This window comes from Rhinatrema bivittatum, chromosome 1 (assembly GCF_901001135.1).
Source record: "Rhinatrema bivittatum chromosome 1, aRhiBiv1.1, whole genome shotgun sequence".
In the NCBI taxonomy this organism is placed as follows: domain Eukaryota; kingdom Metazoa; phylum Chordata; class Amphibia; order Gymnophiona; family Rhinatrematidae; genus Rhinatrema; species Rhinatrema bivittatum.
The window spans coordinates 45,971,661-45,987,650 of record NC_042615.1 but is presented as its reverse complement, the minus strand read 5'-3'; the positions used below and the strand labels follow the sequence as shown (position 1 = coordinate 45,987,650).

The window sequence follows — 15,990 nt, the reverse complement described above, 5'->3', positions numbered from 1 at the left end:
TTGACAACTAAATTCTACAAACAGTTTGGCCCCTATATGGTGGCCCATTTGCAAAAAGTATACAACTCCTTGAGGGGTGGAGAATCTCTGGGGGCCCAAGCAAATTTAGCGGGAATCACAGTTCTCCTTAAACCGGGGCGAGACCCCGCGAATTGTGGCTCCTATCGTCCGATTTCCTTAATTAATTTGGACCTTAAAATCCTAGCGAGAATTTTAGCGGGGCGTATGAACAAATATATTCTTACTATTATTCACCAAGATCAAGCGGGATTTATGCCAGGGAGAATGGCCGGCGACAACATCCGTAAACTGGTTAATTTACTATGGATAGCCCATGATCGACAGGACGAATCTCTGCTCCTCTCTATGGACGCAGAGAAAGCGTTTGGTATGGTCCATTGGCCCTTTCTATTTGGGGTCCTAAGGCAGATGGGGTTTGGCCCCTATTTCTGCGCATGGCTTCATAAACTATATGAGCATCCCAGAGCATGTCTCAAAATAAATGGCGGGTACTCGGACAGCTTTGAAGTTGAAAGGGGCACGAGACAAGGGTGTCCCCTTTCTCCCCTGCTCTTTGCTATCTTCTTAGAGCCATTGGCGATTCGAATTCGTAACAATGCTGTCATTAAGGGCTTTGAGGTGGGGCGGGCAATGTTATAAACTTTGTCTTTTCGCGGATGACATTATTTTCACAGTCCGGGACCCTCACCAATCTTTAACGGCAATTGAACAAGAAATTCGATTGTTTAGTGGGGCCTCGGGCTACAAAGTCAATTGGGACAAATCCGAAATATTAAATGTTTCCTGCCACCAGGGGACGGTGCAAGATTTGAAACCATTACATCCCTTTCGATGGGCCACTCAAAAACTCAAATATCTTGGAGTCTACTTGACCTCTCACCCCAAGGATTTATATTCCTCAAATTATTCTCCACTCCTCAACAAAATATTCTTTGATTTGGACAAATGGCATCGGTTACCGCTTTCTTGGCTAGGCAGAATAGCTACTATTAAGATGAATACCCTACCTAAACTACTATATCTCTTTCAGTCCCTTCCCATTCCTATCCCTGAAGCTGCTATCAAATACTGGCAGCGGCGGTTTTTTTGGGTTTATCTGGAACAGAAGACCTCCCCGAGTAAGCAAACAAGTGATGTATCAATTTAAGCTGGAGGGGGGCCTTGTGGTACCCAACATTCTTCAGTATTATATAGCAGGGCAACTGAGACCGATGGTCGCTTGGCATGAAGGCCGGGATACTAGGCACTGGGTCTTGATCGAGCAGCAGTTGGTGGGGCGAATGAGCCTAGCTGCCATCCCTTGGCAACCGGTTAGCACATGGAGGGCATGTACGGGAATGTTACCAACCACCAGGCATACATTGTCCTTATGGAAAAAATGGAAACTCAAAGTGGTGGGCGCTAAATCCTACTATTACCTTACCAGTCTATATCACAATACATCTTTCCCGGCAGGTCTTCCTGAGTTAGCTTTCCTGTCCTGGAAACAGAGGGGTATTCTGCGCATGGAACACTTATGGGGGGATGCTGCTTTTCTTACTTTTGCACAAATTAGAGAGAGATTTCATCTCCCGGATGCAGACTCTCTCTCATACAAGCAGATTTCCCACTTTTGCCAGGCTCATGCTGTCTCCACGGACCTGAGGGGAGGGAAGACGCTCTTTGAGGGCTATTGCTCAGACCCGCATAAACATACAGGTTTGCTCTCAAAAATTTATAAATTATTAAACGCTAAAAGGGTGGAGTTGCCCTCCCATATTAAGGCTTGGCATGCTGATCTTGCCACACAGATGGATGAGTGTGCATGGGAACAGATATATCTCAATATAAGTAAAGCCTCTGTATCCTCGATTTTGGTAGAGAATGGGTATAAGTTACTGTACCGTTGGTATATAACCCCGGACCGACTAAGGAAAATGCTACCTAATCATGAGGGACTCTGCTGGAGGGGATGTAATACCCGAGGGACTTTTCTACATATGTGGTGGGCGGGTGATTGTATTAAACCATTGTGGCAGCAGCTGGAGCAGTGGCTTGCGACTGTCTTGGAGACGTCTGTGAGCCTCTCAATGGCAGGAGCCCTGTTGAACTCTCCTCTGGATGGCGAACATTCTTCAACATCGGAATTTTGTGTACAGGCATGCACAGCCACCAGGATGGAAATTGCGAGGACATAGAAGGACGGAAAGGGGCCAACGTTTGCATCAGTGCTACATAGACTGGATCATCTTTGCACTATGTATCGCATCACTGCAGCCAAGCAGAAACGGATCGGGATATACCATCAGACTTGGGACTCTTACCTTTGCTGGAGACAAACATGGGATACTTAGATCAGTGGTCCTTTCAGAACAATGACTACACACATCCACACACATTCAGGATAGAATATGAGTCGATTTATAGTTTTCCAGACTTTATTGTTCAAGATTTTTTATTTTTTTTTTATTACACATTGGACTTTTGTTGATATCTTTTGTCATGCATTGGTATCTGCCTTGCCTGTAGGGGGTGGGGGGGGGGGATGGGGATTCCTAGGGGTGATAAGTGGTAAAACCATGGTGATGCTTATGTATATGGAGTTACAGATTGATCGCTGTATTTTGTGTTTTGGTCACCAATAAAATTATAAAAGAAAAAAAAAATGGAACTTTCTGGCCAAAATTCAAAACCTTGTGTGTGGTGCACACCTAACACTGCCCATTCCTCAGCAAATACCATCCCAACAGTAAAGTATGGGGATGCTTTTCCTCAGCTGGGACTGGGCATCTTGTTAAAATTGAAGGACAGATGGATGGTGCAACATACAGGGATATACTGAAGATAACCTGCTTCAGTCTGCTAAAAAAAAAAAAAAACAAACTTGGGAGAAAGTTCACCTTTCAGCAGGACAATGATCCCAAGCACAAGACGAAAGCAACACAGGAATGGATGAACAAAAAGGTGAATGTTCTACAATGGCCAGTTCAAAGTCCAGATCTCAAGCCAATCGAGAATCTGTGGCACTACTTGAAAATTTCAATCCATAAGCATCATCCAACCAACCTGAACAACTGGAGCAAACCTGACAGCAAGAATGGGCAAAAATCACTCCCAAAGCTGGTAGAAACTTACCCTAACAGACTTAAAGCTATGACTGCAGCAAAAGGTGGTTCTACCAAGAACTAGTCTGAAGGAGTTGAATAGTTTTGCAAGCAGCATTTTTCAGTTTTTAATTTTAACAAAAAATGCAGAGAAATAATGAATTGTGACACTGAAAACTTACTTTAAGAGCATACTGGTTTGCAAACAAACTGTCTGGAATAATCCATGTAAGTGTCATTTGTAATCCACACAAATCTGCTGACTTTTTAGGGGGTTGAATACTTTTGCAAGTCACTATATTTAGGTTCTCAAGTCTCATCATGTCTATCTTTTCTGAGATTGTCTCTCCAGGTGAGGCTTTACCAATGACCTGTACAGAATCATTATCTCCTTTTTCCTGCTGGGTATGCCTGTCTCTATGCAGCAGAGGCGTAGCCAGAATTTATTTTTTGAGTGGGCACAAGGTTAACATGGGTGGGCTGTAGGCATGCAGGTCTGAGGCCTAATAGTTGTTTTCTTATTGATAAATAATGCCATATACTGCACCCTAGAATGGCTAAGTAATTTGCAACAGCCATTATGCATCATGCGGGAAACTTTAAAACATGTTACCTCAATTATTTCAAGCACTTACCAGCATTAAAAACTTCCTGCAGGGGTACTTGGGGAGCATTGCTGCTATGCACAGCCTGGTGCCCTCCCCTACACAATTTTAAATTATGCATTTATAACATTTTACATGAAAAGTGACATTGAGGTAAAATTAATATACACGTTGTGATAATTTCATGCACTGGTGTGATGCCAACAAGAAAACTTTGCATCTTGGAATTCATATGGCATCATACCTATTGTGATATATTTCGGCATGGTCCTCCCGTATCACAGTACTATCTGCTAACACTCAAAGAATAACAACCCTACCTATGAAAAAGAATACCACAATTATTACACCAGAATCTTAAATATCAATACACCTCCTATCAGGAAAATAGAACAGGCCAAGTTACTACAGATCCCTACAGAGAAACCACATGCTAAAAGAATGCTTCATCTCAGTCTTTGCATGCAGAACACAAACCCTCACCAAATACAGAATAAAGCCACATAAAGTATAAATAGAAATGTGCAGACAAAAACTGAACTGTAAAGCGCATCATGCCAGACTCTATACAGTGCAACAATGGAAAAACAAAAATCTCACCATTCCTCATGAAACAATCAAAATATATAAATCATTAATCATAATAGTAAAATCATACTAATTAAATAATTTCAAAACAGCTCATGAATAGAATATCCAATAATTAAAGACTCATGAAAATTTTGAAAGCTTTACCAAACACCAATAAAATATTTCAAACAGCAGACACATCACATACTACCCAATAATTAAAATGGTAGTCAATCAAGAAAAATGAACTTAAAAAGCCACCTTTACTTACCCTCTCCAGCAGTTCTCCTACTCCTTTCCCTTGCAGGCCACACCAGAGGCAGCAGTAGCTGCTGAGGCTGTACTCATGGTCTTCTTCCTTAGGGACCACAACCAGTCTCTTCTCTCACACACACACACACACACACACACACACACACACACACACACACCAGTCATTTCTCTGATCAGTCTCTCTCACACAGACACGTCACCTCTCTGGACAGTCTCTCTCAATCACACAGTGCTCTCGCTCTCTCTTACTTACACACAGGCTTTTCAATCATACACATGCCCTCTCACAGCCACAAGCCAGCCAAAAACATGCTCCATTGCTCTTTTGCACACACACACACACACACACAGAAGTTCCATTCCTCTCTCACATACACACACACACAGTAGCACCCTTCTGATCTCAAATACACATAATACACAAAGGTCCCCAGCTGAACAGCTAGTCTCTGGTGGTGGCTAGCAGTGCCAGTCTTCTTTTCTTTGGCCCTTGTTGGCGGCTGGCAGCACCGGTCTTCATTTCTTTGGCAGTGGCTGGCAGCGCCGCCTCGTGCTGCAGGGCTCATCACAGCCACGCGGCACCCTCAATGTGAGCAGAAGCGGAGGCGGCCACGTGATCAGCTAGACCGGCCCACCGGGGGAAGCCCGATTCCCTGATAGGCCAATCCGCCCCTGGATCCCACGACGGCCTAGCAGGTCCGGTGCTCCTCTTCTGGTTCCAGTTGGGTGGGCCTGGGTCCAAACTGCCCACCCAGGCCCACCCGTGGCTATGCCACTGCTATGCAGCCCGGCATCCCTCTGGCCTTAGCACCACTTTGTCAAATTGCTTCACTACCTTCAGATCATTAGACACACTTCATCTCAAGGTCTCTCTCCCAGTCCGGGCGTATTTGTTTCTCACTCCCCCCCCCCCCCCAAAACCCTCAACATGTGTAACGCATTTGGATTATTAAACCCCAAACGCATGACTTTGCATTGAATGCCAACTGCCAAACATTCAACCACTCTTCAAGCTTTCTTAGATCACTTTTCATTCTCTACACTTTCAGGAATGTTTACTCTACTGCAGATTTTACTGACATCCATAAAGGGAAACTTTTCCTTCTAAGCACTTTAATATCACTCAAAGATACAGAACACAACTGGCCCCAGAACTGATCCTTGAGGCCCTCAATTTGTCATCCCTTCTCTCCTCAGGGTAGATTCCATTCATCACTGTATGCTGTCAGTCGACCAATTTTTAATCCATTCTACCACCTTGGGACCCACTACCTGGCTGCTCATTTTATTCCTGAGCTCCTATGTGGGACCATATAAAAAAACTTTGGTGAAATCCATGTGAGCCATATCGAGTGCTCATCCTTGATCCAAGTCTCTAGTCACCCAATAAAAAAAAAATAAAAAATCAGGTTTAAAACAATCCTTCTCTGGTAAAATTATTTGCCTCAGATCCTGCAACACACTGTTGTGGATAGTACTCACTATCCTTTTCTTCAGTGAATCCATTAATTTTCCCACCCACCAAGGTAAGGCTAACCAGCCTGCATTTTTCAGCCTCCTCTGATACCACTTTTCTGAAGCAGGACCACTACTTGTCTCCAAGGATCTATTTAACAGATCCTTCAGTGGACTCGCCAGCACTTCTCTGAGCTCCCTTAGTACACTGGAATGTACCTCAGACCCCATGATCTTGTCCACCTTCATTTTTGCTGGCTCTACCCAAACATTCTTCTGTAAATGGGGTGGTAATTCCCCACACCCAACTGTACTCCTGCCAATTAACAAGAGCCCTCCTCTAAGGTCTTCATTACTGAACAAACTGAAGTATTTGTTTAATATTTCTGTTTTTTCCTCATCGTTCTCCACACATTGATCCCTGTGTCCTTTCAATCTTGCAATACTACCTCTGGCCTTCCTCCTTTCTCTATCTAAAAATGTTGTGTCACCTTGCATCACCTTTTTGGCAATCCTCTCTTTTACTTGTGCTATATCCTGATTCTTTCTTTGTCTCAGTTTCACCAGATATTCTTTTTGAGGTCCTTTGTATTTTTTGAATGCTGATCTTTTTGCCTTTATTTTTTCCAACCACCTCTTTGGAGAATCACATGGATTTTCTTTCTTACTTTTATTTGTTGCCTTTATTATAGTGCCTGCTAGTTTGGCCCACTGTTCTTCCATGTCATTCATCTTTTCAGTCTTCTAGCTCCTCCTCAATGTACTTCCCCATTTTACCAAAGTCATTATTTTTGAAATCCAAGACTTAACTTTCTGTGACTTCTCTCTGTCTCAGTCATTATATCAAACCATACGTGTGTGAACACTGATGCTCAGGTGGGCACTTACCCGGACATTAGAGATAACAGTCTCCAATTTGTGAGTACCAGCTGTAGTATTGTTTCTCCATTCATAGGTTCCATCATTTGTTTGAGCAGAATCCTTAAAGGGCATCCTCAATCTACTACTTATTCTGCAGGTGCTACGCCAATCCATATCTGGCAGGTTAAAATTTCTAGCCAGCAATACCTCTCCCTTCGTTCCCACCTTTGGGATGTCCAGGTTCTGTGAATTGGAGGCCTGTAGACCACTCTAGTGTAAATGGAAGTGCCACTGCCTCTTTTTAAAGGCACCCCACAGTGCTTCCTCCTTTCCCCATGCTTCCTGTATTTCAGTTTGTAGACATTTTTCACATAACTACTCCTTCCTCCTTTTTCTGTTCTCTCTATCCTTCCTCAAAAAATTACAGTCCAGTATGGCCATATTCCATTTATGAGACTCAATGAAATATCTGTCTTCACCATTAGGGCTGGCAAATCTGGAATTTTATTGCCCAGACTGTGAGCAGTTGCGCTCATAGCAATTCAGTTGTTCCTCCTTGGTTTGCTGTTCTTTCTGATCTCCTTTTTTGCCCTTCTGTTGAAGAGTGGACTACTGAATTGATTTCTTTGTTTATTTATGCCAGGAAATTCATGTACTTGTTGGGGGTGACATTCCAAATCTGTTGGTTTCCTAATGCCACCCTGAACCTCTAGTTTAAATGCCTGATTGAACAAAAATGAATAGAAACTTAAAAATATGCCAGACTGTTCAAGTTTGCATAAGATTGAGTTTGAGCCAGCCCGAGCAAGGATGCTTAAAGCCATTCCAGATATTTTAAGATTGTGCAATCTTGGCAGAATAGAGAAGATCCTGGACTGGTCTGACTACATTCAAGGAAAGGAAGTTATCAGGTAAGAACTACATTCACCCTTCTCTTCATCCAGTCAGACCAGTCCAGATGAATGGGATGTATCCAAACTACTCCTGACTATAGCGGGACTGCTAAACCTGCTTGCAATACCTCAACCGAAGAAGCCTCCTCCTCTCTGATGCCCATAACCAAGTAACAATACTTTGAAAAGCATGTAAGGAAGACCAAGACACTGTCTTCCAAAACACCTAAGGAAATACCAGTTATTGCTCTTGGCAAATGACTGATCCCTTGAGCACAATCTGAACAACGGTCCAAGCCTCTAAGGGTTTTTCCCATTGAGGAGTCAAAGAACTCTCCTGACAGCAAAACCAAGGAGCTATGCATATTCCATTAAATCAGAAATAATGAAGTCAATAAATAGTTCAATTCCAAAATCACAATCAGGAGGAGGAAGGAGATGCTCAAACCTTCACTAGAGTCAGCAAGATTCCTCTGCAAGATGCCTGTATATCCAATACACTTGAATCAATACAATAACCACTGGGAAGAATACTTCTAAGAAAAAATGGCCTCAAGAAAGGCCCCCAGTAGGGTAGACCACAAACCTGAAAAGGAATACCTGAAAAGGAATGGGACACCTTCCTGGAGACAAAAAGCATCAGCCGAAGAACAAGTAAAAATGCAGCCCCAATGACAGCAAAAACACAGGCTAAAGCCATAGGAAGATCTTAGTGCAAGACTCAAAAACCAGTAGCCATGACCTCTTAACTAGGTAAGCTACTTACTGGTCTTTTTTTTTTTTTTAATTCTTAAGAACCAGTCTAAGATAACACACACAGAGGTAGACTTCATATACAGCCTAAACCCCAGAGACCAGTTCTAAATGATGGAGGAGCTTTAACAGTTCTCCATGAGGTCCTTCAAAAGAATGGGCACGTTGAACTCACCCCAGGCCTTGGCCATAAGAACATAAGAAAATGCCATACTGGGTCAGACCAAGGGTCCATCAAGCCCAGCATCCTGTTTCTAACAGTGGCCAATCCAGGCCCTAAGAACCTGGCAAGTACCCAAAAATCTAAGTCTATTCCATGTTACCATTGCTAATAGCAGTGGCTATTCTCTAAGTGAACTTAATAGCAGGTAATGGACTTCTCCTCCAAGAACTTATCCAATCCTTTTTTAAACATAGCTATACTAACTGCACTAACCACATCTTCTGGCAACAAATTCCAGAGTTTAATTTTGCGTAAAGAACTTTCTCTGATTAGTTTTAAATGTGCCCCATGCTAACTTCATGGAGTGCCCCCTAGTCTTTCTACTATCTCTGAAAGAGTAAACAACCGATTCACATCTACCCGTTCTAGACCTCTCATAATTTTAAACACCTCTATCATATCCCCCCCCCTCAGCCGTCTCTTCTCCAAGCTGAAAAGTCCTAACCTCTTTAGTCTTTCCTCATAGGGGAGCTATTCCATTCCCCTTATTTTGGTAGCCCTTCTCTGTACCTTCTCCATCGCAATATCATCTTTTTTGAGATGCGGCGACCAGAATTGTACACAGTATTCAAGGTGCGGTCTCACCATGGAGCAATACAGAGGCATTATGACATTTTCCGTTTTATTCACCATTCCCTTTCTAATAATTCCCAACAATCTGTTTGCTTTTTTGACTGCCGCAGCACACTGAACCGACAATTTCAATGTGTTATCCACTATGACACCTAGATAGATCTCTTTCTTGGGTTGTAGCACCTAGTATGGAACCCAACATTGTGTAATTATAGCATGGGTTATTTTTCCCTATATGCATCACCTTGCACTTACCCACATTAAATTTCATCTGCCATTTGGATGCCCAATTTTCCAGTCTCACAAGGTCTTCCTGCAATTTATCACAATCTGCTTGTGATTTAGCTACTCTGAACAATTTTGTGTCATCTGCAAGTTTGATCATCTCACTCGTCGTATTTCTTTCCAGATCATTTATAAATATATTTAAAAGTAAGGGTCCCAATACAGATCCCTGAGGCACTCCACTGTCCACTGAGAAAATTGTCCATTTAATCTTACTCTCTGTTTCCTGTCTTTTAGCCAGTTTGCAATCCACGAAAGGACATCGCCACCTATCCCATGACTTTTTACTTTTCCTAGAAGCCTCTCATGAGGAACTTTGTCAAACGCCTTCTGAAAATCCAAGTACACTACATCTACTGGTTCACCTTTATCCACGTTTATTAAATCCTTCAAAAAACTGAAGCAGATTTGTGAGGCAAGACTTGCCCTGGGTAAAGCCATGCTGACTTTGTTCCATTAAACCATGTCTTTCTATATGTTCTGTGATTTTGATGTTTAGAACACTTTCCACTATTTTTCCTGGCACTGAAGTCAGGCTAACCGGTCTGTAGTTTCCCGGATCGCCCCTGGAGCCCTTTTTAAATATTGGGGGTTACATTTGCTATCCTCCAGTCTTCAGGTACAATGGATGATTTTAATGATAGGTTACAAATTTTTACTAATAGGTCTGAAATTTCATTTTTTAGTTCCTTCAGAACTCTGGGGTGTATACCATCCGGTCCAGGTGATTTACTACTCTTCAGTTTGTCAATCAGGCCTACCATATCTTCTAGGTTCACCGTGATTTGATTCAGTCCATCTGAATCATTACCCATGAAAACCTTCTCCATTACGGGTACCTCCCCAACATCCTCTTCAGTAAACACCGAAGCAAAGAAATCATTTAATCTTTCCGCGATGGCCTTATCTTCTCTAAGTGCCCCTTTAACCCTTCGATCATCTAACGGTCCAACTGACTCCCTCACAGACTTTCTGCTTCGGATATATTTTAAAAGGTTTTTACTGTGATTTTTTGCCTCTACAGCCAACTTCTTTTCAAATTCTCTCTTAGCCTGTCTTATCAATATCTTACATTTAACTTGCCAACATTTATGCTTTATCCTATTTTCTTCTGTTGGATCCTTCTTCCAATTTTTGAATGAACATCTTTTGGCTAAAATAGCTTCTTTCACCTCCCCTTTTAACCATGCCGGTAATCGTTTTGCCTTCTTTCCACCTTTCTTAATGTGTGGAATACATCTGGACTGTGCTTCTAGAATGGTATATATATATATATTTTTTTTTAACAATGACCACGCCTCTTGGACATTTTTTTACTTTTTTAGCTGCTCCTTTCAGTTTTTTTCTAACAATTTTTCTCATCTTCTCAAGCTCCTTCAGAAATAACAGCTGTCCCTTAAAAGGAAGCTTATAAGAATCATCTTTAGAAATCAAAGCCACAGAACAATTACGAAGCCAGAGTAACCACTTTGCCACCACTACTTGTGCCATTCCTCTGGCCACCATTTATACCAGATTAAAGGAAACAGCTACGAAGTTCTGATCAACTTTGAACCAGAATCTGTCCCGAATGAGGGTTGGAGCTCTGTCTTTGAGCCAATGTGGTTCCTGGTTCCAGATCAAAGGACTGATTTATCAGGTCTTCCTAAACATGATGTGCCAAACAAGACAGACTTGTCACAACATATGCCGACTGCTAACTGCAATGCAGGCCGCTTCAAATGTCTGCATCAAGACTATCTTTCTGATTTGCGCCTCTTATCAAGTTGGCTGCTTCTTCCACTGGGATAGTAGTCTGCTGAGTAACTAAACAGACCAACAGTCACCTTCAGAAATTGATGCCTGCCCTCCTCTTGCGACGTCAGAGGATACAACTTAGTCAACGATTGACGTCCCCTTAGTGGGCTTCCGGTGAAATCCACTTCAGAACCACTAATCCTGAGCAGCCTGGAGTGATCCTAAAAGGATCTCCTGATAAACTGGGAACCTCCTCATCTTCCACTACCTTAAGTGTAGCCAAGGAGAGGGCCATCAAGGAGGTCAATTCCTCCATATGAAAAAGACAGAACATAGCGGTGGAATCCTCCCCTCAGGAGGATATTAAATTCTTCCAGTTTGTCAGCGGAAACCATATCCTGCACTGTTTATAAAAATGTCTCCATTTCAAACTGATCTGGACCATCCTTGGCCCCGTCTAGGAATAATCTTGAAACTGTGCATCCCATACACAACACAACCCTCTGCAGCAGCCTCATGCAAGTTTTCATTCAGGGAGCTAGCTCCAATCTGCGGCCATGGAACAGACAAGTTGAAGATAGCTCCACACTGCTGGTCTCTGTGTGAAAAAATCTGCTGCTGCAGTCTGCATATCCTCTGCTGTGTCAGATGGCTCATTCTTGCCTTTGTGTTTAAAAAGGCTCCCAGATATTCCAGGGTCAGAGAAGGAACTAAACTGCTTTTAGAAAAATTAATACTAGTTCCTGCAAGAACTGTACTACTCTCTGCATAGGAATGACATTTTTCTCATGATTTGCCCTTAACAGCCAATCACCCAGAACCCTTCCTTCCACAACACTGGTGCCACCACCTTCACCTCGGAGAAGTTCCTTAAAGCAATGACTACCCGAAAGGGAAGAGTCTGAAATGACTACCCCGGAAAACTTGTTGACCTACTGCAGATGCAAAATGGGGTACATCTGCACCCCATAAAATAGATCAAATAAAGACCCTAACCCAATTGTTCCTTGGGAACTGGATCACAGATTTTAAAGCGAGAAGACAGCCCAACGTGGTACTTACTGCCTCTTGCTTTGTTGCCCGAGGTGTGTGGGTCCCTGTCAGGGATACCCTTGGCGAGACAAGGCATGTCTCGAGGCATGCTGATAGGGCTGACAGCGTGAGACCTTCCCGGCTGGGGTTTGGTCTGGATAGGAGCAGAAGAGACAGACTGTGCCTGTACAAAGTCTTGTAGGCCTTGAAAAAATTCTAACCCAAGAAAAGGCTGCTGGATCCATACTTAGCCCAGGAGGAATTGGGGCAGGTGCAGCTGAATTGCTCTCTCCAGAGGTGGACGCAGCCCCGGGATTACTCAGATTTGGGGTGCTACTGGATAAGATCGTGCTTGACCCATCTTCTGAATGGGAGGAACTGGGCTTGGAAAAGTTCTGGGAGTCCAACCTTCCCTGGGCTTCCTCACAGTGCTGACACAGGAAGGACTCCAGGTCAGACTGTGCAGCCCTAATATGGCAGGCAGCACAGAAAGGGAGTGTCGCTTGTGCTTCTTTGCTGCCAGAGCCATAATCAGTAGTATCTTGTGCGTTCAGCCGGCTAGCGCCTAGATTTGAGTGTGCACAGATCCATGCCGATGCGCATAAGGATAAGTGCCTCTTAGCGCGAACGTATGCACAACATTAGGCGCATGGTGCCTGCGCAGAGCTGACCCGCACTGTGCGTCTATCGGGGCAATGGCGAAGATGAATAAAACCGCATGCAAGATGGCGCCGCCGCGGCATGCGACATGGTGTGTCCATGGAGCCTGTAGTGGGGCCTAGCCTATCAGGGCTCCGCTCAACCCACTTGGAAGCCTCCTTCCCTTGCCTGGATGGGATCAGGAACGTTAACTGTATGGCATGGCGAGCAAGGAGACCGGCGAAGCCCTTCCCAGTCTCTGAATCTGAGGAGCCTTCTTCTCGTTTTAACTTACCTGAGCTCAGTGCTTACCGATTGAGTACAGGGACAATCTCCAGCTATGGGGGTGGGGAGGGCTTTTGTAGTCACCACTGCACTCGGCTTCCTGCTGCCTTTCAGCTGCTTCAGCAGCAAATCCAAGCCAGGAGCAGGCTACCAGACCAAGGCACACCTCTGAAGGATCTCCGATATTGCCTCAGGAATTCTCGAGTGGGGGAGGAACCTTTAGGTATCACCGCAGGAGAGCAGGGCTCAAACGATCTTCAATTTAAAAGTAAATTTTCCTCTGAGTACTGCAATCCCACTATACCACCAATGTTGGTATAGGGAAAGCACATCCACATCTGCTAGGAGACAGAGAAATACTGGAGGGCTGACGTCAATGTAGGGGTATACCCTCATTGATGTCAGCTTTGAAACCAGACTTGGTCTCCATCTGCTAACAGGGGAGCATATAATCCCATTGGTCCTCAGTCCATCTGGCTACACGCTAGGAAAAAGGGATGATGTCAGCAAACCTTTTGATCTCTGTCTCCATCTGCTGGTTATGCATAACCAATTCATCTGCGCTGTTTAGATGAAGGAAACTAGTTTTTTGTTTTTTTTTTAAGTTACCATTTTTTGACCCTCCAGTTTCCTCCTGCTGCTCGTTTGTATTTCCAGCTCAAGCCGAACCAGGGCTGGGATCTGAAGCCAGGAGCCTTCATTTGCAGTTATCTGTAAATTTTTTTTCCCTATTTTATATTCTTTCTGTCCCCAATATACTTAGTTTGGTCATTGCAGTAACAATCCTGGGCCAGAGGCTATGCAGCAGGGCTCCTGCCAGAACTATGCAATCATGTGTCCTAAGAATATGGAAATCAGCTGTCACCCTTAAGCAAATAACCATGGCTCTACCTGCTGGGAGCTTTCAACACTGTCTCAACAGCAGACCCAGGGATTCAACCGGGGTCTTTCTGTATGGCAATGCACAGCATTTTTTTCACTTGAGCCATCAGGTTGACCTACTTAATGGCAGATTCCTAACACCCTGTTCATGTTCTGAGCACTATGTTCATCACAGAAATGAAATCAAAATGCAGGGTGACTGCAAGAGCTACCATCTCTACATGAAGGACAGGGCATGGAAAATTATAGCATGCAGGAAGATGACTGGCTGAAAAGGAACTAGTAAGCAGCAACTTACCGTTGACTTGGGACTAATCTTCTGTGGTTTGTAACTCACGTTCAAAACTGGCACTTCACCTGCGGAAGAGAAATACTGACAGCTGTCAAAAGAGCAATCAACAAGGAGACAGCTTCTACAATGTGCTATTGATCAACTCATTTACACAGTACCTCCTTCATCAGGCTTCAGGCGTCCAGCAAGCATCCTAATGAATGTGGTTTTTCCAGTCCCTAAAAGACAAAAGCAATACAGGACTGTAGCAAGCCAACACACTAGGAAAACAAGCCACTAGTACTTTACTTTGGCTCCCACTGAGCAATAGCCTATGGTACCATTTGCTTGATTTACCTGTATGATCAACCATACTTGCAGATCGACTGCTCACCAAGCACTCAACGCATAATAAAGCTCTGGAATTTGTTGCCAGAGGATGTGGTTAGTGCAGTTAGTGTAGTTGGGTTCAAAAAAGGTTTGGATAAGTTCTTGGAGGAGAAGTCTATTAACGGCTATTAATCAAATTTACTTAGGGAATAGCCACTGCTATTAATTGCATCAGTAGCATGGGATCTTCTTAGTGTTTGGGTAATTGCCAGGTTCTCGTGGCCTGGTTTGGCTTCTGTTGGAAACAGGATGCTGGGCTTAATGGACCCTTGGTCTGACCCAGCATGGCAATTTCTTATGTTCTTATAGTTTACAGGAATAATATACAATAATGCACATTCACATTCTGAATTATGAAGTCAATATGTGCCCTTTTACTTAGACATTGATAAATATATACAGACACACAACCATATGACAGATTATACATAATCAGATTTGGAGAAGGCTCTAGTCTGATCAAAACAAGTGACTGCGCAAATGTATTTGTATTTGTTTTGTTATCAAATGGCAGCCATTCATGATCTTCAATGCATTTAGTCCTATGTTCTTAGGTTTTTAAATTTTTTTTTAAATTTTATCATTTTCTGGACACCCTATGATACTTTTTTCAACACTATTTCCTTTAGTGATTTCTACAGTTTTTAATGTTTGGTGTATATTGATTTACCTCTACTACTTCTACCCACTGCCTTCCAGGCTTCCCCTTTATTCAATTTCTCAAATTATGAATAATTTGTTGGCTACCAAACAGTTCCTCCAATATTGCTAGAAGCCATAGAATGTCACTACCACATCAGCATTCTTTGTTTCCATATTCTCCTACATTTATGATGAAAGAAAAAAGCTGCCTTAAGATGAAATCTTTTCAGTTCTCTTTTCTATATTTTGTCTCTGTAAAGTCTAGTTATATCATACTGCCCTCCCCACTTTTTTCTTCCATGTTTTATTTTTTTTTTATATTTTATTCTTATGCTTTTAATTTTGAGTCAAATCTAACCAATAAAGGAAAAATGGTTCTTAGCTGCTAATTTTCAATCCTGAAGTACCGCAGATCAGTCCAGACAAGCGAGTTTTGCATCCTTACCAGCAGATGGAGGCAGAAAATAAAAACTTTTCAGTCACTGCTACATAATAGAGAGTGCCACCTGCAGTCCCT

At 43.1% G+C, this 15,990-nt stretch overlaps 1 protein-coding gene across 1 annotated transcript in view; it reads right to left on the bottom strand.

Moving 5' to 3' along the window:
- Positions 1 to 15,990, bottom strand: part of ABCE1 (ATP binding cassette subfamily E member 1) — a 91,795-nt gene that overhangs the window by 12,659 nt on the left and 63,146 nt on the right. The window contains exons 12-13 of the mRNA XM_029600470.1: positions 14,621 to 14,680; positions 14,469 to 14,527 (exon numbers count right to left, since the gene is read on the bottom strand). Coding sequence (XP_029456330.1) covers positions 14,469 to 14,527; positions 14,621 to 14,680 — 119 coding nt within the window. The remainder of the gene's footprint in view (positions 1 to 14,468; positions 14,528 to 14,620; positions 14,681 to 15,990) is intronic.